This window comes from Nerophis ophidion, linkage group LG02 (assembly GCF_033978795.1).
Source record: "Nerophis ophidion isolate RoL-2023_Sa linkage group LG02, RoL_Noph_v1.0, whole genome shotgun sequence".
NCBI lineage: Eukaryota > Metazoa > Chordata > Actinopteri > Syngnathiformes > Syngnathidae > Nerophis > Nerophis ophidion.
The window spans coordinates 24,925,054-24,952,812 of record NC_084612.1 but is presented as its reverse complement, the minus strand read 5'-3'; the positions used below and the strand labels follow the sequence as shown (position 1 = coordinate 24,952,812).

The 27,759-nt window shown below is 38.4% G+C and overlaps 2 protein-coding genes across 2 annotated transcripts in view; one reads left to right on the top strand and one right to left on the bottom strand.

Moving 5' to 3' along the window:
- Window positions 1–2,489, top strand: part of chs1 (chitin synthase 1) — a 55,828-nt gene extending 53,339 nt beyond the window's left edge. The window contains exon 35 of the mRNA XM_061880247.1: window positions 1,275–2,489. Coding sequence (XP_061736231.1) covers window positions 1,275–1,355 — 81 coding nt within the window. The 3' untranslated portion in view covers window positions 1,356–2,489. The remainder of the gene's footprint in view (window positions 1–1,274) is intronic.
- ddx21 (DEAD (Asp-Glu-Ala-Asp) box helicase 21) lies at window positions 1,906–26,842 on the bottom strand. Its single transcript, XM_061880256.1, has 16 exons — window positions 26,677–26,842; window positions 22,374–22,610; window positions 22,118–22,246; window positions 21,441–21,516; window positions 16,977–17,155; window positions 16,773–16,890; window positions 14,956–15,141; window positions 14,587–14,732; window positions 10,875–11,024; window positions 10,591–10,752; window positions 10,386–10,505; window positions 9,682–9,755; window positions 7,686–7,845; window positions 7,379–7,513; window positions 6,581–6,625; window positions 1,906–2,759 (listed from the first exon to the last, which is right to left on the bottom strand). Exons 1-16 carry the CDS (start codon window positions 26,755–26,757, stop codon window positions 2,481–2,483), a joined length of 2,277 nt encoding a protein of 758 aa, XP_061736240.1. The 5' UTR covers window positions 26,758–26,842; the 3' UTR covers window positions 1,906–2,480.
- Between the last annotated feature and the right edge of the window lie 917 nt (window positions 26,843–27,759).

Sequence of the window (27,759 nt, the reverse complement as noted above, 5' to 3'; positions counted from 1 at the left end):
ACACAGTGCATAAACTCACAACAAATTACACACCTGCAAATCAGTCAGCTAATAGGGAGAAGTTTGTATTGAGACGATGAGTCGGGTGTGTTTTGACCTCCGCCGAACCCCTGAGGCCAACTCACCGAACCCCTAGGGTACGATCGAACCCAGGTTAAGAACCACTGGTGTAAAGCAACTTCCTAAAATGCAACTATTTTTTTGGACAACTGGAGTTTCCATCCATCCATCCATCCATTTTCTACCGCTTATTCCCTTTCGGGGTCGCGGGGGGCGCTGGCGCCTATCTCAGCTACAATCGGGCGGAAGGCAGGGTACACCCTGGACAAGTCGCCACCTGATCGCAGGGCCAACACAGATAGACATACAACATTCACACTCACATTCACACACTAGGGCCAATTTAGTGTTGCCAATCAACCTATCCCCAGGTGCATGTCTTTGGAAGTGGGAGGAAGCCAGAGTACCTGGAGGGAACCCACGCAGTCACGGGGAGAACATGCAAACTCCAAACAGAAAGATCCCGAGCCTGGATTTGAACCCAGGACTGCAGGAACTTCGTATTGTGAGGCAGACGCACTAACCCCTCTGCCACCGTAAAACCCCATCTGGAGTTTCGTAACTGTTAAATAAAATGTTACACGTTTCATTTTTACACAGGCAGCTTCACCTGGCTAACTACAATGCCAATACATCACAGCCAATCACCTGGACCGATTAATGAGCTAGATCGATAATTACAGTGGCTATATACAACAAAAAATAGGAATGATTCATTTCAAACCTAAACAAAATTGGGACCCTAACATGCACAAATGAATTAAAGAGGCAATTTAGCGGAAAATGTTGTAAAGGTACACGCATGTAAGAAAACTTTTATTTGCTTTTTGGGACAGAACTCCTGATTTCACATATTTTTTGTCACACCAGACATTTTATTAAATTTAGGTCTGGGCTCAGGTTAATATTGGTAACACTTTAGTATGGGGAACATATTCTAAGTAACAAAGACTTAATTTAGAGTTATTTGGTTAGGGTTAGTTGTATAATATGGCCATGCAGAATAAGGCATTAATAAGTACTTAATAATGACTAATTAAGAGTCAATGTTACCAATTTGCATTTTAATAAGCAACTAATTAATGGTGAATCTGTTACCCATGCTTAAGTGTTACCAATACATTCAATTGTAATATCCCTCCACTTTTTTCAGCATATCATGTGAAGTACTTGCTCTGTGCAGTGGATAACCATTCATGTTTCTTTGTTCCCAGGATGATGATGATGATGATGATGGATTGACTCTGAAGAACGATACCGCCACTGGACTTTGCTTCACAAGTGATGACTTTTAGTTTTGTCATAACATGATTGGAATTATTCTGCTTGTTTTACTTATCATAGTGTGGTGTTAGCAAAGGGCCAAGGTTGAAGGTGTTGTAAAGCCCAGAGATATAGTTAATGAATCTATGACGTAGAGCAGATAACACACTCCCAACCAGACAATTACTGAAATCCTGCCTGAAAGCAGAAAGATAAATCTGTAACTTCATGGGTGAGTTTGTTTCAAGATGTTTCTTTGTGGCCCCGTATGCAGTTACTTACATAAATCCCATCAATGCTTTCCTGAAAACTGGTTTAAAATGCAACATTTGCACATACTGTAATGACTTTGTACAGTTAAATGTAGTCTATAATTGTTTTAACCATGTTCTCTCAGTGTAATTGTGTATTGTATTAATAAGTGCAAAATAAAGAAGCCTCTATATACCGTATATGCACTTTGATGTCAGATGGGATTAAGCCTTTATTCTTGTTCCTAATTCAAGTGTATTTGACAAAAAGTATTAAAAAATAACTATGTAAATGTAGTAACGTTAACTACATAAAGAAAGACACACAACCTTTGTTCACCAGCTTTTAATGGACACACTCCGTTCAAATGAAGGAAGGTAGTCAAACAAGCAGTAAAAAGAGGCAATTGCAAAGCAATCATCCAATATATTTTGGGGAGAATGTTCGGCTGAGGTAAGGCAGCAAAACAGACTCCAGCACAATAAAGGTTGACGACCATGATCACGCCCCTCTCCATAGAGGCACACACACACACAAATGGTCACCTCCTACAGGAGTGTCTTGCTGCCCACGTTTCCCCAAATGCAAAGTAATAAAAACGTTACCCACAACTCAATGAGATCTTTGACTTTCACTTTGGATTTCAGTATGTACCGATTTGAAAAGTGAAAACTCGGGTTGTCACGTTCAGAAGTCTGTCATTACAAAATGGCTGCTATTGGTCTTCTACTTACTGTGTAAAGGTTTCTCACAAATCAGCCTTTCAAAATCTTGCTCCTCTGATAATGCTGAATATAAGTTTTAAATACTATTCATGAACAGCTGACGTTGTGAATTGTAAAGAAGAATGCCTGCCTGTACATAGGCATGAGAGTCATCCTATCAGTCCACAGTTTGGCGTCTCATTACTTAAACGCCTCGCTGAAAAAGCGTTTGTGTCCACCACCACTATTGTTTCCGTAACCGCGGCCGCCACCGCCACCGCCACCACCACCACCACCGCCTCTGCGGAAGCCATTACCGCGCCCACCACTTCCCCCAAAACTATGTCCCCTTCCGCCTCTGAATCCTCCTCGTCGATCGCCAAAGCTTCTGTCGCCATAATTGCTGTAGTGCTTCTCTTCCAGCTCAGGCAGCTCTGTGGCCACGGTCAGCTGCCAACGGCGTCCATCACTCCAGGCATCCTGTTGACCAATCAAACGGTAAGAGGAGGTCAGTTTGAAGGACAGCATTGACTTAAGCTGGAAACAAATACTTAGGACCTGATTTACTAAGATCCAAATACCACGCGCTAAACAGCATGTGCAATCTATAACGTGTACTCTCTGTGGGTATCTTGCTTGTGATCTACTAACACTGCGTCTACAATTGTAAAGTGGTGCAGACCGCCTTAATTAAATGACGATATTAGATGTACTATACAGAGCATCACCACAGAGACACTCATTTACTTCACATCCATGGAATCATGCTCCTACTTGCGACAATTTTGCTATGTTTTCAAACATAGAGGAGACATGTACCACTTATTATGGGCCTTTTAAAAGCAGTTCTGCAGTACATCTACACTAAAACCCTAAAAGGTGTGCTCATTGGAGAGAGGCTGCACTTACTCCACGCAAGATGCAAAAAATGCATAATTTTTTTCTGTCATATATACAAAACATTTTAATAATATACCTTCTATTTGGAAAAAAACAAACGTCATTTAAAAGACAAAAGAGGACACCAAATCGCATCAATTGAAATTGTTTTCAAATCAGCAACTTTAGTCCTGTAGCTGCTATAAAAAGGGATTTGCTGAATAGATAGATGTGTGTTACATTTTTTATTTGACCGCGAACAATGTTGACACACACACCTAGGACGGAGAATTCTCGTCTCTGTGCCGCATGAGCACTAATCCTGCAGCCGTGTGTGGAACTGATGGTTTCCTTCCCACACGTGCTGAATAGCGCTTGCAAAATGGTGGTGAGTGTTGATAAATCAATCTCCTCACGGTATTGTGGACGTTTTAATCAGGGTCAGGTCAGGGTAAACTTTATTGTCCTGGTAAAGAAATCTGTCTTGGGCATTTTGCACATTATTGCTTCACAAGGCATACAAGATAATCAAAGAAACACAGACATTAAAACAAACATTAACAACGCGAGGCAGGAAATATAGTATATTAAATGGCAGCACAGAGACATACGGCGACATTAGACAAAAAGTGGCAGAATAGTGCTTGGGTTCATTGCACATTGTTCAATTGCACTATTTTTTGCAATATTCAACAGCTTGACAGAAGCTGGAACAAATGATCATTTGAGATGTGTTTTTTTGCACTTTGGTATACGGTGTCTTCTTCCTGATGGGAGAAGTTAATATTCTGAGGACAGTGGGTGAGTGGAATATAAAGAGATGTTTTTTACCTGTGTCAGAACTGACTGGTTATACAAAGGATCTATAGACTCATAATGTTTCATGGCAATTATCTTCATTGCTGTTTTGTACATGTTCGCCAATTGTTTTTTTAATTATATGGTTGGGTTGCCAAACCACCCTGTAATTCCCTATCTGATTAGGCTCTGTAAAATAGATTTGTAGAAAATTAGCATGATCTGATTACTAACTCCATACAGCCTCAGTCATCTCAAAAACTATAGTCTCTGTTGCAGTTTGTTGCACAAGTTATCAATATGGGATGTACAGTACAGCAAAGCAGGTTATCAACATGGACCCCAAGATACTTATATGTTGTCACCTGAATGATAGTTTGGTCTTTAATGACCACTGACTCATGTGTAGTCACTTGCCTTGGGTCAAAAAATGATCTCTTGTGTTTTTGCCACATTTAAAATGAGATGTTTCTTATTACACCACTTAATAAAGGTGTCAATCGCATTGTGGCATGTAAAAGAGAAAGAGACTCAAAATGACTGTGTCATCTGCAAATATAAACATATGATTATTAGAATGTACTTTCCTGCAGTCAGTGTAAGGTGTAAAAAGGATGGCTCAAAGTACACAGCCTTGTGGAACACCTGTATGACCCACAATGTATTTTTGCATAATAACGAAGACAGACGCAAAATGGATTGCACGCCTTTTTCTGCTCACTTAACAGACGGAATCCACTTTAGTAGATCAGGCTTACATGATTACTTGTACACGCAAACCTTTAGTAAATCAGGCGCTTAGTATAGGAAATGTAACATATTATCCATCCTGCACAATCCTTATGGGAGACCAAAACACACATCTTTTATTTTTCTGTGCATTATAAATTAAACTGTTATCACAAGGCGGATAACAATGTGATACCCCAAAAACCAGTTTAGATACATGCTGTGTGTATGTATGTAATCTTCCAAAGGCGCATTAATTTCAGAGTAAAAAATGTCAACATAGAGAGCACTTCCTGTTCGGGATGGGAATCAAGAACCAGCTCCCAGTGTTTCGATTCCCAAGAATCAATTGACAGTTTAGTTGACGATTCCCTCATCAATGCCTGTGGGCACACATGACGCCACTGCACGGTGCCGATCAGCAGCACAAATGTTTGCGTTATTCACAAGAAAGGATGACAAGTTGCAATACTTCCAAAGCGGATTTGACATCTAATTGACAAAATTTAGATAGATACGTTTAATGAATGATGCGCTTTCACCGGCGGCAGCAGCGGCAATGTCAGCACGGCATCTGCTGTTTAATATGCAGGTCTCTAACACTGCCTGTCATGTTAAAACAAACTTATATAACAAACTTATGTTAACTTTTAGTATGAAAAATGTTTCTGATGCATTACATTATGAGAAGGCATCAGACCAGCACTTGGCACACATTCTTCCGAGGAGATGTTCGCCACAGCTGTAGACACTGTGATTAATCAAAAATATTGCGCATGCGTCCTAAATAGGCAAGTAATAGAGGATTTTCTCCAAAATAAAGATTAATTTTCATAGTTGATGGTTGAAAAATTGTACAACTTACAGTTCTACTTGACTTTACCATGAATTGATTAACGTGGACCCCGACTTAAACAAGTTGAAAAACTTATTCGGGTGTTACCGTTTAGTGGTCAATTGTACGGAATATGTACTGTACTGTACAATCTACTAATAAAAGTATCAATCAATCAATCAATCAATCAATCAATCAATCAAACTTGTATTTGGCTTGGACATACATTTTTTAAATAATACTTTTCCTTTCCATTTGAAAAATGTTAAACATGTTACATAAAATGTTTGTGTAATCTGTTATTGTCACAGAATAATATATGTTGTATTTGGTTTATTACAACATTACAACAAAATATTTTTATCATCTGGTACCCCATTGTGGCTATGGGTCTCTTCAGACCTACTGTTGTGTTTAAAATACTCTTGTTTTTTATAAATTCAAAGTTGATCAACTTGTTTGCTATCACTTAATCAAAATGAGAATTTATAAAGAACTGAACCGAAAGTGGAATCAGAATCATATAAATCTTATCAATTCTCATCCTAACTTCCTGTGTTTGCTACCACTAATGATGGCAGACTTCATGAGAACCTTGGAGCGTTATCATGTAACACTTCTGTGAATCGTCTAATCTATCCTATCCCAGCTACACTCGGGCGGAAGGCAGGGTACACCATGGATTAGTCGCTAACTCATGACAGGACCATCCGAGGTAGACAACATTCACAGTCACATTCACACACTCGGGCCAATTTTGTTTTGCCAATCAGCCTATCCCCAGGTGCATGTCTTTGGAGGTGGGAGGAAACCCGAGTACCCGGAGGGAATCCACGCAGTCACAGGGAGAATATGCAACAAGCATCAAATACCCTACTTTAAGCGCTCACAGACAGCTTTGTGTTTGTGATAGTGAAAAAAAACAGAATAACCGTTATTAAGGCCAATCATGCAAACTGGACGGATACGTCCTACCACGCCCCACAAATAGATAGCGGTCTTGTGGGAAACTTTGACATGACAGGGCAGCCTTTAAAGTCCCACAATTAGATGTTCTTACCTGAATCTCTTTGACTTTGTTGGCTGGCACGTCAAAACAAACTCCCTATTGGAAACACAATCAGGTTAAAATTAGGACTTTTTATGTAAAAAATAACAGTTATTATAAGTCAGATATAAAGGGGTAGAACGATAACACGGTTGTTATGACAGTATTGTAAAAAATATATACTATTTTATATTTCTAATGCTTTAATTTTCTGTTTAAAATTAAAAAAATACAAAGAACCTGCAATATACTTTTTTGTCAGAAGAAACATCAGACTTCTGGCTTCTTTAATCAATCAAGTTTACTTACATAGCCCTTAAACACAGATGACTCAAAGGGGATCCTCAGATCTTAAGTCATTATTTTTAGTTCAGTGTTTAAATATTTTTTTTTCTTTTGTTTTGATTTGTAAAGGTTTTAGTGGCTTTTTTTTTTTTTTAGATGACCGGAAAGATAGGTGTTCACTTCCTGTTCTTTGTGTTACATTTCTATGAGTGTATATTGACTACTCTGTGCTAAGAGCTAAGAGAGCCCAAGCTGTTGGTTCAATGTTCACAACTGAACACCTTAGTTAATCAAAGTAATGTGTTTATACACGTAATATCTGCTAGTATATGATAATGTCTACTTGTTACTTTGTATTGTGATGTCAAAACAGGTTTCATACCAGTTTGTTGGTAAACAATGATAAACAAAATGAAGGGTGCATTTTTTTTCAATATCGTGAGGTGATTATATTCTGCATTTACCAGTATACGATTGTATACTGTTACACGGTTTGCAAACCCTTTATATAATGGCCAAACATACCATTTTCCCTTTCAGGAAGTTCATTCTGTGAATGTGGTTTTCAATCTCCTCTCCAAGTTGTTCTTTGATGCTTCGCCAAACATAACCCATATTATCCAACTCCTGAGAACATGTCAACTTCAGAGTGCTGAAACCCTGGAAAAACAAACAGCGGCAACATATCAAAATGTGAAATACATTTCAATGATAATAAACAAAGAACTTCTAAGAGCTGCAGTAAATATGAAAGCAAAATTATTGCCAAGCTCTGGTAAACAAGGTGGCAGAAACGAGCAATACTTGATTGAAAAGCAACAGATTAACTTACAGCATCAGAATTGAGAAGTGACCTTTGCTCTAGACTGGTAGCGCCAGAAATGTGTGCCAATGCAGCAGCCAGCGCGTTTGGAGCTCCTCTTGCCTCTATGAGCTTCTCTGCAGCCTCTCTGAAGTACTCAACAGCAGCAGCTGGAACCGAGTCCAGATATCTGGATGAAAAAAAAAAAAAATCTGACGATTCCACACCAACCAGCATCGGATTCCAAACAACTTTTGTGGGTCAATAGTAGGGCTGGGCGATAAAACGGTATCAATATCTCGCAACAGACATAGGATAGGATAGTTTATTGTCATTGCACAAGTACAACGAAATTTCATTTTCGGCACAGTCACGAGACCGCCAACGGATCAGCCACGTACGGCTGATCAATATCAATATCAATAACAAATGCGTTCCGAAACATTTTTTTTTCTTTATCATAAGAAACAGGAAGTTGCAAAGCAAGGTTGGTTGCATGAACTAATGCACACACTAATGATCAGTGGGTGTGACAAAGAAACAGCTAATAAGGTAACAGTATGAACTATCAAGTTTGGTTGTGCCATCTTGTTGTCTTGCGGTTGAGTCTTTGGACGGAATGAGAAGACAAAGTAAAAAGGAATGCTGCAGACAGCAAATAAATTGTCGATAAAACAGTAAAAGTCACCTTGACACTATGGCAGTTTATAGGTTTTTTTTTTCTTTTATTAATGGATTGTTGTCAGATCAAGGTGTTCGTAATCAGTAATACCACACTACCTTAAACGCTCACCATATTTCAAACATTTGCCTCCAAAAAAAAGCCGTTGCCTCGTGTACAAGCAACTAGGGATTTTAAATTATTTTTCTTTCATTGTATCTTTCGACCAGTAAGCATGCAGAAAATTACAGTGTGAGAAAATTCACATTGTATATTGTAGACAATTACATCCTGAGAAAGCTATTGGTAGTTTTTATTTTCAAGGAAACAGTCAAAATTGACAGAACACCGGCACTAAACATGCAGAAAATAATACCTCTCAGTTTTCTTTTAGTTTACATGTTCATACTTAGTACTATCACTACACTTCAAGCATTTCATCCCATTCCTTACTTTTGCAACTTAATTTTAAAGACACTATATTATGTGTTCAATGTGATATTAGAAATGTGTTTACATTGAATGTTTTCCAGGGTTTTGTTGCCATTTCCTTTCAGCCTTGATAGCTGAGGGGAATATGATTAGAAGAAGGTTACATTTCAAATAAATTTAAAGTACCACTGATAGTCACACAAACACTAGGTGTGGTGAAATTATAAATAAATAAATAAATGGGTTGTACTTGTATAGCGCTTTTCTACCTTCAAGGTACTCAAAGCGCTTTGACACTACTTCCACATTTACCCATTCACACACACATTCACACACTGATGGAGGGAGCTGCCATGCAAGGCGCCAACCAGCACTCATCAGGAGCAAGGGTGAAGTGTCTTACTCAGGACACAACGGACGTGACAAGGTTGGCTCTAGGTGGGATTTGAACCAGTGACCCTCGGGTTGCGCACGGCCACTCTCCCACTGCGCCACGCCGTCCCACTGTTATCCCATTGTTCCACTCCCTGGGAGGTGACGGGAGCAGTGAACAGCAGCAGTGGCCGGGTTCGAGAATCATTTTGGTGATTTAACCCCCAATTCTGAACATTGATGCTAAGTGCCAAGCAAGGAGGTAAAGGGTCCCATTTTTATAGTCTTTGGTATGACTCGGCTGGGGTTTGAAATTATGAACTACCGATCTCAGGTCGGACACTTTAACCACAAGGCCACTGAGCATGCTAAAAAAGTTTTATTTTTCTACTGGTCCTTGTTTTTGATAGGTCATACAAAATATGAATAAACATCAATATTAGGAATATACAATTTATATTGTGATACACGTTTCAGCCACATCACCCAGCCCTATCTTAGTAGTGGGAGTTTATGCCCCATAATTCTAGCATGCTCAGTTACATTGTGCCTCAAACGCACCTTAGAGCATCCTTGCTTGATGACTTGATGATGTCATTGGCTGTGGGAACGCCAACTCGTCTGAATGAGAGGCCCTGTATCAATACAAAATACATTAATATTTCCTTGATGAAATCAGCAATGGCTTTACTTCAGATACACTTCCAGCATTGCTTCTGCCAAAAGTTGTTTTAATATTTTGGCTTAAAGTACCAGTAGAGTGGAAAAATAAGTTGACTTTATAAGCTTAATTGTGTTCATTGTATCTATTAAACCAATTGTATTTACAATCTGCAAAGTATGTGAAAATACCGTCCAAACTTCACAAAATGCCACAATGTTAGTCAGCTATTTTGAATACTCCGCTTCGAATACCTTCGGCTATTTCCGGAGCGTGACGTCACTATTGCAACGCTTCTGCACTATGACCATGTTATCAGATCAGTTGTACTGGAAATATGCCACAATTACAAAGACATGGAGAAAGAGATGTGCTGTCTATAATTCACAAGCCTTATATATATAAAATAATATTTGAAAAAAAGTAAATAAAATATAATCAAAATCTCTGTGAGATTGATACTATTTTGGTCATATCTATTTACTCGCAAACTTTGTAAGTCTTTCAGTGTCATAGATCAGATACACCTGTATATGAAAATAGCTTCAATATAGCAGCAACTTGTTTTTCCACTCTACCGGTACTTTAAAGATAGGACACCTACAGCTTTGTTTTCTACGTAGCGCAGCAGGTTCTCTTCTTTCTTCTGGTACATACAAATGCAAACTCCGGTCCTTCCAGCCCTGCCAGTTCGACCTGAGCGATGAATGTATGAATCCACATCCTGACGAGTGTAGATGACACACAATCTCAATTATGACAATATAACCTGACAATAACGCTTATAAAACAAATGCAGTAGAAAATACCTTAGGTGGAGAACACTGGATCACCAAGTCAACTTCAGGGATATCTAACCCACGAGCGGCCACGTTTGTGGCCACCAAAACCTGAAACACTCCGTTCCTGAAGTCTTTCAATGTAGTCTCTCTCTGTTTTTGAAGGATGTCTCCATGGAGGGACTGGGCACTCTGGAAAGATGTCAGAAGTGTGACAACAAAGCAAATGATGTGACACATGCAGACACGACAGCTTCTCAAAGTCAATGGCTCCTAAAACTCTACATGAGTTCTGTTGCGCAAAAATGGCTTACCTGCTTGATGGATGCACTCAATGAAAGTTCATTGACCTCTTTCTTGGTCTCACAGAAGAGAATGGTTTTGCCGTGGCTGCCGCTGTACACCTGTATCACATCTCCAATCACCGCTGCACGCTGTGACCAGTGGCATGCTATGGCCAGATGCTATAAAATGTGAAAAAGAAGAGACTGTTACTGTTGTCATAGAGATAACTCAAAATTGACGAATAATTGACTATCATAATAATAATAACAACAACAACAGTGATGGAAGAATCCCTCCATGAATGTTCTAAACTCTTGTTTCAATGTACTGGTCCAAGGGCCTTCAAAATAGCGGCCCGCTGGCCCAAATTTTATCACCCTCTACTAGGAATTTAACGACATAAAAATTACATATCACGGTTATCATTATTATTGCGCAGTTGTTAAATGTGCTCAAAAGGTACTTATACTCAGTGAAATATTTTGACCAGGATACTAATAATAAAATAAAATAAAAAAATAGACACTGTTAGAAAACCCACTTTTTTTCTTATGCCTCATTGATTGACTTTAGTCTTAGTATTTTATCTGTTTTAATAGCTAGGCCTTTCTTGATTTAAATTTTGGTTTCTAACGCAGCACTTCAAGATTTATTTACCGGCAACGGAAAAGCACATAACAAAATTTATCATTACTATTGATCATTTTTGGCAGGCATTGTGGCCTCCTCTGTTCAGCGGTCCATAAACACAGCGTTAAACCAGCCCCGTCTCATAATCCTTTCAGTATAGAACAACCACTGTTAAGAGATCACAGCTTGTAGGTTCTATGTGCATAATTCATTATCTTAATCGGAGTATGTTTTCTAATGGGAAAACACGTTAATGTCTCTTCTTTTCATTTTAGCATTTAAGCTAGCAAGCTGGCGCCAGTAAATTCATGAGTTTGTCAAAGAGTAGATATCATGATTGTTGCCGCCGTTATCAGTATTAATTGTACGATGAACCCTCTTTAAAACTTCATAGTTTTGTGGAATTGCGGCCTGTGCACAGTGTAAATAATTTCTGACAATCTCTGGTGAACTCAACAGTTTAAATGTATACAATTTTGAGATTCAATTTTACATAAGGCATAATATAACTTAGAGCCGCTGTAGTTGCTGGTAGAAGTAGCCATGTGGTTAAAACGTGATTCTTAAAAGGGGAACGGCACTTTTTCTTGGAATTTTGCATATTGTTCACAATCATTATGACAGACAAGAACACACTTCTGTTTTTTGGAAGAATTCTAAAGAGAATAAACGCTTGAAGGATGCAGCTAATGATAGTCACTATTGTAGCCGTCAAAGCCCTATAAAACTTCAAAAACCTCCATCAATATTTTGTATTCACACTACAAGTCTATAAATAATGTAGTAACAGACACGTTCACAATAATAAGTATAATGTATATGTGCAAGACTTACCGTGTTTTGGTAATTTTTATTATTGCCGGAACTAATTCTTTGGCGCATTTATTTCCGTTTCCATAGCAGCGCAGGTCTCTCTTCTGGCAAAAGACCCTCCCAGAAACAAGCACACAAGTGTGTTCTAATCATGGCACATTCGGTATCAAACAACAAAGACGACTATTTTTGTACAGATGAGGATTCGCAACCTTATCTTTTATAATCTGAATTTATGGATGACTAACTACGCTGCTAGAAGTTAGCACGAAGGAAGAGTGAGACGTTGGAGAGAGTGAGGTGAAAGTAAATCAAAACTTTATATGTGGAACTTGAAGCAAAGCTATTTTGACATAAATGGCGTGATTACCCATAATTACCCGGAGAATGATTGGTTTTAACTTCATTTTCCCTTGCTTAATTTCCATGGAGCCTTGGCGTGCGTTTAAGAGCGCACTGTTGTTTTTCGATGGCTTCATGTGTGGACAATATTAGAGACAGACGCTTTTGTCTCATACTAAAAGTATACAGCAAAGGACAAAATTTGATGTTACTTTTATTTTGTTAATACAGTGTCTGTCAGCTGCTGTGACAGAGATAATAATGTGAGGAAACATGCAGCAGGCGATGTGTCGAGAACGTTGCAACAACTTGTGTACAAAATATTTGTTTACTGAGACGCTCACTTGTCCTTTAACTGCAAATGGTATCAGTGTTCAGATAACAAATACTAGCTATGTTTTGTCATCTCATCAAATTGAACGTAGACTGTGAATATTGTGTATTTGATGTGAGAGGTATCATTCGGTTTTTTTTGTTGGCCAAACTGTTGGTGTTGTTAGAGAGAACAAAGTTTTTTTATTAGACTTAATTTTCATTAGCCGAACTGCTTTGTTTTATTTTGTTATCAAAAAGTAAACAGCAAGTTAATTTTTTTACATTACTTGTGTTTTTTTTTCATTTCATCAAGTTATTTTAAAAACCATTCATGTGACATAACATGTTGTGAAAATTGATGGTTAATAGTTATTTCTGCTCAAACTCTTAATGGATGCGTCCAAAAAAAAATAAATTTCACGTACAAATGAATGTACATAACTTAAAAAAAAATATTTCTACCAAAATGTAAAAATATAAATAAAGGCATCATGTACAGAGAAAAAGCTGACATTACATTAATGAACAAAAAAAAATTAATATCTGTGTAGCTATAGCCTTTTTATTCGACATTACAAATTATATGATAGCGTCACATTCACACCTCAACACTGTTTTACCTAACATAATGAATAATCATGATTTCAATATTGATAAAAAAAATAATCGTAATTATTATGTTGACCATAAGTGGCCGCCTTTGTGTAAGACTATATTTCATACACGAACACTATTTCTGTCCAAGTGCAGTTATGTCTTTTTGTGGGTTCTTCCGAGGACGTTGTAGTCGTAATGATTTGTGCAGTCCTTTGAGACATTTGTGATTAGGGGCTATATAAATAAACATTGATTGATTGATTGATGGCCATCAGGTGCCACCTTGCAAAATTATTTAATTTGTTTTTATTTCTTATGTCCATAAAGTGCTATCTTGAATATTCTTCACATTTATTTATTATTTTCATACCGTGACATCCCTAATAGAAGACCCCTGTACTTTTCTGTGTAGATTTAGCCTAAAGTAACATAGCTGACATTTTATTTTTTGATTAAACCAGTTTTTCTAACCTTCATTTAACCAAGGCACATCATGAACTATCAGCAAGTATATTATTGTTATATAAAAGTCAACAGGTGCTACGCATAATAACTATATACTGCCATCTAGTGGGAAACATTTAATTGTTCTGCCGGTCACTATATGCCACAGGCATAGATAGGTGTACAAAGACACATTTGCAGTAATTAAAGATTTTTCAGACCAAATCCATAAATTTGGATGATACACCACAGGGCACAGTGTGGCCGAGAGTCATTACTGGCCCTAAGACATTTTTTTTTGTTGGCCCTCCACATGTTCTCAAAATTATATGAATTAATTAATAATGATGTATATTAAATATAACAACTATTGGTGTTGACACCTCTTTTGGCCCATTTTGAGGATGCAGCCCTTAGTGGACAAAGTTTAGACACTTCTGCGTTGAACACAGACAATGGTGCCTGTGCTGGTTGCAGCTAAGTAGTGCAATTAATCTTTTCCTCAAAAGCTTCATCAACAACCAACACCAAGTGACGAAAAGTGAAATTGTTCAGCATTATCTAGGCCCATTCTCAGCTCCAATTCAAGCCCACACTTACTTCCACAGTTGTTGCAGCTCTCTGTGATTTCTTGCCAATCAGGTCGACACGTTTGCACTCTGGTCTCATGTATTTCTTGGCCACATCATAGACCCACGGGGGGCATGTGGCCGAAAAGAGCAAAGTCTGGGGGTTGGAGTCGCCATCTGGAGGGGAACATGGCCATAGCACACAAAGGCACGGTTGTCATTGAGAAAGAGGAATGAAATCAGTCGTTTTGATGGGACAAAATGCTACGGTGCCTCTTAAGGAACAATTCTAAATTTGAGAAATTAATAAATTGGTCACACATTAAGGAAGATATTCATAATTTTAAAAAAATAAAATGCAAACCACTTTACCCTCCGCCACAGTCAACATTTGTGATACCTTTTTTGTAGGAGGCGGCTAGAATTTCTTCCACTTGCTCAGCAAATCCCATGTCCAGCATTTGGTCTACTTCATCCAGAACCACGTGCTTCAGTTTAGTCAGGTCCAGTTTATAATTCTGTATGAGGTCTCTGATCCGACCAGGTGTTCCAACCAAAATATCGATCCCATTTCGGATAGCATCGACTGCAGACAGAGTACAAGCATGCGTATTTTATTAAATTATACTTTTAAAAGTTTACATGTATATGACTTTACTATTTTAAAATTGTGGTAGTCAGGTAAGGCCAATACAGACTTTTTGTTTCAGTTTTGTTAACATTGTGAGAATAATTGTATTCATTATTTTCTCTGTGAATAATACATGAATCGCAACTATTAAGAACCTATGTAGGTGTATAATTTGGTGCTAATAAAAACTAAAAGTTGGGTACACACAAGAACAATCTGGCTGTTTTTGTCATGACTTTCCCCCTTCATACCACAGACAGCCCAAACAGCTTATGTCATGTAAGACTAAGGTGTATTACTAGTGTCCCGATAATTGGCTTCAAAACTGGTAAGGGCCGACAATTGTACATTTGTGGTTTAAGTTTATATAAACTTGTAAAGAACATGTCATTGCTGTCTTGAGTTTTTAATAATTTCTAAAACTTTTTTTGTGATAGAGTGATTGGAGCACATAGTTGTTTGTCACATTAATACATTTTGGTCCTTTTATGAATGTATTAGGAGTCTACTGAAAAGGTGACCAAATTTGTTGGGTCAAAAGTATGCATACAGCAATGTTAATATTTGGTTACATGTCCCTTGGCAAGTTTCACTGCAATGGCAGCCATGCACAAGCTTACGGTTGAATTTTTGACCACTCCTCTTGACAAAATTGGTGCGGTTCAGCTAAATCTGTTGGTTTTCTGGCATGGACTTGTATCTTCAGCATTGTCCACACGGTTAAGTCAGGACTTTGGGAAGGGCATTCAAAAAATGTAATTCTCGCCTGATTTAGCCATTCCTTTACCACTTTTGACGTGTGTTTGGGGTCATTGTCCTGTTGGTACGCCAAACTGCGCTCAAGACCCAACCTCCTGGCTAATGATTTTAGGTTATCCTGAAGAATTTGAGGGTAATCCTCCTTTTTCGTTGTCTCATTTACTCTCTGTAAAGCACAAGTTCCATTGGCAGCAAAACAGGTCCGGAGCATAATACTACCACCACCATGCTTGATGGTAAGATGGTGTTCCTGGGATGAAAGACCTCACCTTTTCTCCCCAAAACATATCGCTGGGTATTGTGGCCAAACAGCTCAATTTTGTTTTCATCCACTAAAATGGTACATAGATATTTGTGAAAAAAACACTTCACTGACAAAAACGCTGCAGTCACAAACTGTGAGGTAATTGAGTAATTTGGCTGACGTATAAAAGAGCAACTACAAAATAGTACCGATTCCACCACAAAAGTATCAATCTGATACAAATAGGAAATACATGACCTCGAGAGAGACAAGCGATAAAAAAGGGGTGAATAGAAGGACTGGAGTCTTGCTCCTTGGTGAGATAGAATCTTCATGTGTGTGCGGTGTTGACATTGTTGTAGCACACAACACACAAGATCAAAACTGCTCAATGCCGGTTTTTTATCTTTATGAGTGCGGTCTGTAACAAATTTAAAAATATCTTGGGATTTTGAAAATCTTTTGATGTATCTGCCTTGACCAATTTCTGTACTGGACTTAGGGCCATTGCTGTCAATTGAATCTAATTAAACCCCAGGTAGACTTATAATATACAGTACTTAGATATATGCAAACAACATACTCTGTGAGTTGTATGGGCTGCCTCCATAGAAACAACAGATGTATAGTTTCTTGTTGATGTCTTTAAAGTCCTTAGCGACCTGAATGGCCAACTCTCTGGTGGGAGCCAACACTAAGACCTGCAGAGAAAGAATAGTCAATAGCGGACAGAGGTTACAGTCTAACACAGTTATATAAAAATTATGTGTTTAATGACTGTGCAGACCTTGGGAGGACGGCCTCTTGCCCGCGCCGCTGAATCCATCTGGAGTTTCTCCACCAGTGGGATGGCAAAGGAGAAAGTCTTTCCTGTTCCTGTACGGGCTTGGGCCAGTACATCTTCACCATCATAAACACAATCAAATGTTTTGACTTGAATGTCAAATAGGTAGGAGACACCACGAGCTGAAATGAGAATTTGCAATGTGAGAAAGAAGACGGGACGGCATATGTAGACAAATGAATAACATGAGCAGTAATGTGTCCTTCGACAGCCTTTCCACAATAAATCAGCAAAGCTCTTGAATTAGCACACCGTTATACAAACCTAAAGTTAGTTTTTTTATTAAGGGTGTGAACACCAGATGGTCACTTCAAATTAAAATGTTTTCACATCTCGGAGTAGGATGCCAAAGATTTTTGTTTACCAAATGAATTTCAACAAATATATTTTTTTAAACTATACAGTTCTAATTGTTAACATGTTTCTCCATATACTGGGTTAATGCATGCGCAGTGTTAATGGGCGGAAGGAAAAAGTGTTTCCATTTTTTCCTCTGTTCAGCAGTTCATTAAAAGTTGTGAACCGGAATAGACGTTGTGTTTATTAACCTGTATTTAACATTGGTAGCAGAAGATGGTTGAGGATGGCTGCAAACAAAAAAATACCGCCGAGGTTTGACGAGTCCAAGCCATACGAGTGCTAGAAAAAGGAAGTTGCCGCCCGCACTCACACAGTGTATGGAGAAAAGTGGCTTGAAAGTTGTGTAGATAATCTCAATGAAAAGCAGGTAAATAAGCTCAGAAGTTCAGAAAGGTCTAGCAACAGACCGTTTAGTTTTGGAAATGGAAATCTAATTCATTCAACCAGAAAAGTGCATCTACCTGCTAAAATAGGATGGACAAAGTGTAACATTGAGACACAAGGTGTCAAAGTCGACATTCCACTCCTGCTGAGTAAAACATCATTAAAAAAGGCAGGAACTACATTAGTCATAGAAAACGACAGGGCAGTGATGTTTAAGCAGCAGATACCTCTTCAATTTATCAGCTCAGGACACTGCTGTGTTGACATAAGAGACAAAGATGACATGGAATGTCAGATTCAAGATTTATTTGCTGAAGATGAAGTCCTGATTGTAACAGAAAATATGTCCACAATCAATAAGAACAAGGTCCTCCTCAAACTTCACAAACGATTTGGCCATGCATCAGCAGATCGCCTAAATAGGCTAATTCAAAGTTCAGGGAACAAAGACAGGGACTGTCTCAATATTTTGCAACAAATAGTGGATGCATGTGACACGTGCCAAAGATATAGCCAGACAAAGCCAAAGCCAGCTGTTGGTTTGCCTCTTGCTTCGCAATACAATGAAACTGTGGCAGTGGACCTGCACGAGCTTGAGTCAGGCATTTGGTATTTACATATAATGGACAATTTCACACGTTTCAGCGCTGGAAATATTGTGAAAACCAACAAATCTTCTGTAATTGTCAACTCTTTCATCCACATATGGATAAGTGTCCATGGTCCTCCCAAAAGGTTCTTCAGTGACAACGGGGGAGAATTTAACAATGAAGAGTTCAGGGACATGGCAGAAAACTTCAATTTCGAGTTCAAGACAACCGCAGGATACAGCCCATGGAACGTCATAATCAGACACTCACAAACATCGTCCAGAAAGTTAAAGAGGAAAAAGATTGTGACAGGTGCACTGCCTTGGACTGGGCCTCGATGGCTAAGAACTGCATGCACAGTGTACATGGTAATAGTCCACATCAACTGGTATTTGGTCAAAATCCTAACCTTCTCAATGTATTGGTAAATGAGCTACCTGCACTAGAGGAAATTACAGCGAGCACAAGAGTAGGAAAACACATATCAGCTTTGCATGCCTCAAGGAAGGCTTTCACTGAAGTTGAATGTTCAGAGAGGATAAGAAGGGCATTAAGAAAACAGCTTAGATACACAAATGAAAAATATGAGACAGGAAAAAAGGTTTACTATAAACAAGGAGATAGTGCAGAGTGGAAGGTACCAGGAGTGATGATTGATCAAGATGGAGCTGTTGTGTTTGTAAGACATGGAGGTATTCTAGTTAGAGTTCATCACTCACGACTTAATAAGGTGCACACACAGATTAAAGACAGGGAAGTTACACAAAGTAATGTTCACACTGTAACAGGATATGAAAAGAACATAACCATTGATAGTGACACAGACGCTTTTTACGGACCATCATGTAGCTCAGATAATGAAAAAAACAGACAGTGAAAGTGAACATGACAGTGATGGAGAGGGAAACACAAGTGAAGGTGTAATTCAAAGTGATGCACCTCAAATGAATCACAGTGCCTGTGGTAATCTTGTCCTAGCTTCTAATGTGAAGTAAAAACAGGACAGATTGTAACTTTTGTGAAAAGAGATACAAGTGTAACATGTAAGGCTAAAGTACTCAGTAGACCAGGTAAAGCAACGGGAACCTAGAAAAACTGGTATAATGTGCAGCATATTGAGCCTGATGGCAGTACAGGACTAAAAGAGGCTGTTGACATGTCATGTGTACAGCATCTTAACACTGAGTCAGCTGTCAGGGAGGCTGATGTACTCATAACAAAAGACATATCATTTGATGCAGCCAAACAGGCAGAGATAGAAAGCTGGAAAAGCAATAATGTTTTTGAAGAGACTGAAAATACAGGACAAGGTGGGTCTGTAGTCTCAAAGAAAGTGACACTGGTATTGTACCCAAAGCCAGACTTGTAGCAAGGGGGTTTGAAGAACTTAATTTAAAAAATCTACAAAAAGATGCACCAACCTGTGCTTCTGAATCTCTAAGGCTATTGCCAAGTGTAATTTGTCAAAATCATTGGAAAGTCCATTAATGGACATCAAGTCTGCCTTTTTACAGGGTATGGAGTTGTCGAGAGACATTTATGTCAACCCTCCTCCAGGAGCTGACTGTAAGGGGGTTATTTGGAAACTAAAGAAGTGTGTGTATGGGCTTGCTGATGCATCTCTCTATTGGTAGAGCAAGGTGAAGGAAATCATGCTGAGTATCACAGGTAGACCCAGCAGTATTTTATTGGCTGGATGATGAAAACACAGTGACGGGTGTACTCGCATTTCATGTAGATGATTTTCTGTGGGCAGGCTCATCAAACTTTTCAGAAAATGTAATCCCTAAACTGAAGTCTGGGTTCCAAGTGGGATGTGAGGAACATGACAATTTCTGCTATTTGGGAATGGATATTGAAATTGTTAATGATTCTGTACAGTTGCATCAGCACAGCTACATTGAAAGTCTGCACCCCATTCACTTACAGCCTGTCCGTGCTCTAAAAAGAGATGCTCCTCTTAATGAAACAGAAAAAGAACTCAGATCAAAAATAGGACAGATACTCTGGGTTGCAAAAAAGACAAGACCTGATGTAATGTTTCATTCTTGTGGTTTGGCATCTAGTCTAAAGAATGACACTGTGCAATCAATTCACAATGCTAATAAGCTAGTTCGTAAACTGAAAGCTGAAAAAGTGACTTTAAAATTTCAACATTTGGGAAATGATAATGCTTTAAACCTAACTGTATTCAGCGAGGCTTCATAAGGAAATCTTCCTGATGGATGTACACAAGGGGGCATATTGATCACCCTAATGGAAAAAGGAGGTAAATTCTCCCCCCTTCTCTGGCAGTCCAAGAGAATTTGGCAGTTCCCTCCATCAGTGTGTGAATGTGTGTGTGTGAATGGGTAAATGTGGAAGTAGTGACAAAGCGCTTTGAGTACCTTGAAGGTAGAAAAGCGCTATACAATTACAACCCATTTACCTCTTGAAGCTCATCGACAGAATGTCAAGAATGTGCAAAACAGTAATCAAAGCAAAGGGTGGCTATTCTGAAGAAACTAGAAGATTAAAAATATTTTCAATTATTTCACCTTTTTTTGTTAAAGTTAAAAGTTAAGTAAATAACTCCACATGTGATCATTCATAGTTTTGATGCCTTCAGTGACAATCTACAATGTAAATAGTTATGAAAATAAAGAAAAACCATTGAATGAGAATAAGATGGGTGGCCATATACTTTTAAAAATGTAGTGTATCTTGTCTTTGCAGTGCATTCAATTGAATATAGGTTGAAAAGGATTTGCAAATCATTGTATTCTGTTTTTATTTATGAATTACACGACGTGCTAACTTCACTAGTTTTGGACATGTTACAATAAGCTGCAACACTTCAAAAATATAGCAAAACCATATTATGTAAAGAAATATATGTTATTACTAATTATTAACACAGATTTTGGTGTTGCCTTTTTAAATCAAATATCTGCATCATAAAAAATTACACACAAAGATAATATTGACCACACGCCAGCAAGTTATGCTTCTAGTTAAAATATTGGAACACTAAGTCATACAACAGCTTAAACAAATTGTTGATGAGGTATAGAAAAGTCAACATGATTAATACCTTTTAGCTTCTCAATGGTGTCTTGAGAGATTCGGAAGTTGGAGAAGGCCCCTTCTTTTTGTTCTGGTGTCTCCTCCTAAACAATTAGAATCAATGAGTTAAATGGGAGAGCTTTTAAATTGGGAAATGCACTTCTTATGAATTTTGCATCATTCACAATCCTAATGCAAGACAAGCACAAATGTTTTTCTTTTTTTATGCAATCTAACTTAAATAAGTGGGTTTTGCTCTATTCTGCCTATCAAGTACTCTAAAAAAAAACACATCCAAAAACCTCCATCATTAATATTTCTACTGTGTGTTGAGCTGCACAATTTGGCAGCTACAATTACAGGCTCCGCTGCACAGTGGCTTAGTGGTTAGAGTGTCCGCCCTGAGATCGGTAGGATAGGAGTTCAAACCCCGGCCGAGTCATACCAAAGACTATAAAAATGGGACCCATTACCTCCCTGCTTGGCACTCAGCATCAAGGGTTGGAATTGGGGGTTAAATCACCACAAATGATTCCCGGGTGCTTATAATTAGGATTTTGCTAATACTTTGTTAATATTGACTTTGTTAAGACAGTTCACCTTTTAGAAGACTAAATGTAAAGGCAGACGACATGACAGTTAAATTCATTTCAGTTCAGTATTTGTCACATGTCAAAAGCTATGAAATAAGATGACAAATCTTACAATTTCTTTATCAATGTCACTGGTTGAGTCATCGCTTGATTGAGATGGGGTCGGGTTGGGGGTCTCAACTGGTGTCTCTGGCATGGAATGTCCGTTGATAGCTTCAGCAATTGTTCTCTTTTTTTTGGTCTAAAAACAAGAAAGTAAAGCCATAATTTAACGAGTTGCAAATAAGCTTTCTCACAGTGTCACAGCAAGAAATCATGCTGGTATTATTTTTAGCACACATCTGTTTGAAAGGTAAACCAGTTATAACCTCCTTATCTGCTTTTGTGCTCTTCTTTTTCTTCTTTTTGGGTGGTTCAACATCCTCAATGTTGTCATTCACATCTGTGGCCTCATCGATGTGCTTATGTGTTTGGTCCTCTGCAAGCTTGCCTTTCTTCTTTTTCTTTTTAGGTGCAGGAGGTTCACACTCTACATCTTCCTCCACCTCCTCCTGTGTTACCACCTGCTTCTTCTTCTTCTGTTTCTTGCCATCCTTAGATTTGCTCTGCATGTTTAGGAAAAAAAGACAATTTAATATATTACAAAATGTTTTGATACATTTATAAAAGCCTTAGTCTGCAGGTAATATTTTGATACCTTATATAGTAGGGGTGCCACAATTTGTCAATGTCGTGGACAAATATCAACACTAAAATTTGTCACCGACAAATACATTTGGCTACAATGGTCGTGGCGTGATCACTTGTGTTTTTTTGTAAAGAATGCAAATCAACGCAGCCACTCGAAAACATGTAAAATGTGGGAACACTTTCTCTTATTGTTGTTAAAACACGAATACCTTGGTAAGTTTGGAAAAACAGATCTTGTTTTTATGACAAGAATCAAAGCGGGGAAATGTCGTAGGTCCGAAGGATAAAATCTTGAGAAGGTAAAATAGTTAGCTTGTTACTTTGTTTATGAGTTAGCAAGTGTGAGACAAAGTTGTGTAAAAAATTGCTAATTTAGGCCAAAGTCAGCCAACTAAACTTTGTCTAAATCAATTCAAGTACTTTCAAAAGCAGTGTCAATTTGCAATGCAATGAAGAAAGGCACAATAACTTTAACCTCACACACACACAAAAAAGATTAGGCACCAATGCACCAGTATTGTAAGATTAAACATAGAATATATTAATATATATAAATTGTTAAGAATTAATCATTAATATAATTATAAACATTGAAGCTATTAGATTGCAAAGGAAAGCCGTGAGACATTCAATAATCAATAACATACTAGTGTGCATCCTATCAAACATAAAATGCTTGTCCTTTTTTGAGCAAATTAGTTTTGGTATTTTACCGTGTGTTGTTATTGCTGTTATTTTAACTGTCCCCTTTTCCTTTGAAAAAATACTAATTATACATTTTTCCAGTCCTCTTTTATAAAGGGGAACTGCACTTTTTGGAATGTTGCCTATTGTTCACAATCATTATGAAAGACATGAAAACGGACGGATAAAAAAAAAAAAAAGCATTTTAAGTAAGTGTGCAAATAAGCGGAGTCCATGAAATCCAATTAATAGCCATTCAAAAAGTGCCAACAATACTCCATTCACATTTTTTGATTTGAAAATTAAACTATTAGTGATAATGTTATAAGGCTTAACGCAGACAAACTATAGCGTCGCTGTGATCACAGTGTAACATTTCGACATGATAGATGGCATGGTGTTTGTTCACCTCCTTGCTCCGTTGAAGTTTATTTTAGATCATAAATTATGCATATCACAAGGACAGAAAGAGTTTGGGGACACATTTTGATAAGTTGGCACACTTTAACAGTCATTTAAGACCCAGAAATGGCGAGAACGACACGAATAAGGACAATATTGGAGACAGACGCACTTGTCCCCACACTAAAAGTATACAGCGAAGGACAAAACTATCTGATGTTTTGCAGGAGGTGATATGTCGTGAACGTTGTCACAACTTGTTTATAAAGTCTTTAGTTTGCTGACAGGATGCTCATTTGTCCTTTATTTAACTGCTTTTTGTTGGTTAAACTGTTGTACAGAAACACTAGGGAGGCACATAACTTAACCAAAATACGTCCCTGTATCAAAAAGTAAAAATAGAGATAAAAAAAGTAACAGACACATTCATAACAAAATTTAATATGTACAATAGTTACCATTTTTTGCTCATTTTAATCAACAGCTGGACTTCCTACTCTGGCACATTTATTTCCATTTTCAGAGCAGCATATATCCAACTTCTGGCATCTACTGTTTGTTCCTACTTCCGCAAACAAATACTAGAGTGTGTTGTAATGATGGCAGACTTGGTAACAGACACTAATACGACTATTTATGGACAAATGAGGAATCACAACTATTTTTCTGAAGCTGAATATACGAACGGAGAATGAACTGCTGTTTATAGAAGCGAGCACAACGAACAGGGTGAATCGTTGTCGCAGACGGAAGCACAGAAAGTGAGGTTGGTACGATTTGGTCATGCTGCTAATCTGGAATTTTTGAACGCCTACTATGCTGAATTATTGGAGTACCATAATAAACTGGAAACTTCACTAGCCAGTTTAATAACCAAAAATTATTCCCGGACGCAGCCACCGCTGGCTGCCGCCCACTGCTCCCTTCACCACCCAGGGGGTGATCAAGGTTGATGGGTCAAATGCAGAGAATTATTTCACCACACCTAGTGTGAGTGCAACAATCATTGGTACTTTAAATTCAACTTAACCAAACGGACTACTGTCCATTGCTCCCATTAGTTGCATTGCTAGCCACCTACAACGAGCCTATTGTTATATGGTAGAAAATTAACTAAACAAAAACGTTTTGTGTTTTTGTCTCTCATAATTGATTGTGAACAATGGACAAAAAAAAAGTGCAATTCCCCTTTAAAGTCCCTAGAGTGAATCTTATTTACCAATGGTCATTTGAAAATAACAATTGTACTTGTTAAACATTTACCTTAAATATTTTTATATAGGTTAGTGAAACAATCCGAATTGCATGTTAAAGAAGCAGATACAATAATTGTGAGAATAAGAAACAGAAACTAATAATTTGTACATGACTACAGTGATGCAGTTTATGCTGAGTTTGGAGGTACAGTGGGGCAAAAAAGTATTTAGTCAGCCACCGATTGTGCAAGTTCTCCCACTTGAAATGATGACAGAGGTCTGTAATTTTCATCATAGCTACTCTTCAAATGTGAGGGACAGAATGTGAAAAAAATCCAGGAATTCACATTGTAGGAATTTTAAAGAATTTATTTTCAAATAACAAAAAGTTCTATTTTGGTTTCATCTGACCACATGACATTCTCCCAATCCTCTGCTGTATTATCCATGTATCCATTTTGGTATAAACTCAACTCGTTGTGTTTGAAGGTAGAAGAATACTGAGTTGCATCTCAAGAACACTGTACCTACTGTGAAGCATGGGGGTAGGAACATCATGCTTTGGGACTGTTTTTCTGCTGAGCGGACAGGACGATTGTTCCGTGTTAAGGAAAGAATGAATGGGGCCATGTATCGTGAGATTTTGAGCCAAAACCTCCTTCCATCAGTGAGAGCTTTGAATGGTTGACCAAATACTTCTTTTCCACTATAAATTACAAATAAATTATTTAAAATTCCTACAATGTGAATTCCTGGATTTTTTTTCACATTCTGTCTCTCACAGTTGAAGTGTACCTATGATGAAAATTACAGATCTCTGTCATCATTTTACGTGGGAGAACTTGCACAATCGGTGGCTGACTAAATACTTTCTTGCCCCACTGTACCTCCAAACTCAGCATAAACTGCATCACTGTAGCCATGTACAAATTATTAGTTTCTGTTTCTTATTCTCACAATTATTGCATCTGCTTCTTTGACATGCAATTCGGAATTTTTCACTAACCTACACCATATTTTTCTTATATAATACGAGCTGGTTAAAAAGTAAAACAGATCCTACATAACATCCCATCCATCCATTCCTACCGCTTGTCCCTTTCTGGGGTGCATTCCCTGTGCGTTAAAAACGGCATCAAAAAGAACAAAAGGTAAGAACAGTGGACACAAAAGGCAAGTATAAAAGCTTTTAATATATATATGCTTTTAATTTTCCCGAGGGAATTTATAAAGTACTATCTATCCATCTCGAGTGCTATGAACCCAGAACTTAAACATGCTGATTTGTGTGCTTTGGCAAGGCGACCTGATGTGACGTCACATGAATGCGACAAAATAAACACCGGATCTCCAGCGTTGCAACGTTCTCCCAGAGTCTTTCATTTTGCTGTCAACTTCCGGTATCCATGTGGCTTACAGATCTGTTCTCAGGCACGTGGCTGTCCCACGTGACGATGTTCTAGCTAGGCTATGCTGAGAAAGTACAACCGCACCTCGGCCACATGTAATCAAATGACTGTCTTCTTTGACACTGTAGCGTAAAACGCGGTGTTCAAAGCCGTTATATTGTCACATTGTACCAGTTTAGAAAAGCGCGTCAGTGTTTCACACTCGCATGATATGCCACATGTTATGAAACAGGGACGCAGCTGAAACGAGGGGGATTTAAAAGTCAACCAGAGAGTCTATATCTGCTCACCTTTGAGGCCTTAAGATCCGCGGCGGCGTCCACCTCTTCTTCCATATATGTGTCAGTTTCTGGCATGACTTTTGATGGCATTTCCTCCCCTAGTTGGAATCACTCGATCTGAACACTCGCAAACACGCGGGCACGCGGATTGAAAAGAGAGAGCAGAGCGCGTGTGCCCGAGAACAGCTTTTCTTCTTCTTTTGTTTACGGCGGTGGCAGACTGACTTCGTGCATTACCGCCCTCTCTTGGATGTGAATGGTAACTTAATGGCTCGCAGCCTAAAGTTTGAAACTATCCATTCAACCTAGGGCTAGCCGATATTGCCTTTTTTTAATACTGCGTTATTTTTTAACCATATTGCGATATACTATATTTTGCCCTATTCTTGAATGAACACTAAATGCATATAATCACAGGTGTATGATGATTCTTTGTGTCTACATTAAAACATTCTTGTTCATACTGCACTAATATATGCTACTTTTAAACTTTCATGCAGAGAAGGAAATCACAACTAAGTCAATTGACCAAAACTGTATTTATTAAAGTTATTAGCAGGTGACTATTCAAATGATGCTACATATTAGCAGTAATGCTACTTTTGGTAGCAACGCTTGTGCCCCACACTTGACAAATAAAAGTTGTCTATTCGACATATTACCTCTTGAAGCCGAACCACCGCCAGACGATGGACCCCGTGCTGTTTTTTTTCGGGAATTAATTCTTCCATCATTTGTTACGAGATTCGCACCTTCTTTCTCTCGCAACAACCCGCTAGAATCACAGCTAACGTTAGCCACGCCGCTACCTCTCCGCTGGGCGAGGGCGTGTACGTATGACGTGACAGTAAGTGACGTATGAATGTGCGCCTGCTTGTCAGTGAGAAGACACAGGAAAGAGCAAGGAGAGTGTAATGCCCGCAGCTGGGTGAGAACGTCTACTCGAATATTACGACGTAGTAATTTTCTATATCGCACAGAGACAAACCCGCGATATATATCGTATATCGATATATCGCCCAGCACTAATTCAACCATCCCTTTCCTACCGCTTGTCCCTTCTTGGTTCACATAGGGGTGCTGGAGCCTATC

What these genes read in the sequence shown, in the direction of transcription:
- ddx21 (XM_061880256.1), bottom strand. Translation starts at nt 26,757, where the DNA reads ATGCCATCAAAAGTCATGCCAGAAACTGACACATATATGGAAGAAGAG. An exon ending in CACCATTGAGAAGCTAAAAG is followed by an intron (nt 17,156 to 21,440) that starts GTATTAATCATG and finishes TTCTCATTTCAG; the next exon opens with CTCGTGGTGTCTCCTACCTA. An exon ending in TGAGTGCATCCATCAAGCAG is followed by an intron (nt 10,753 to 10,874) that starts GTAAGCCATTTT and finishes ACATCTTTCCAG; the next exon opens with AGTGCCCAGTCCCTCCATGG.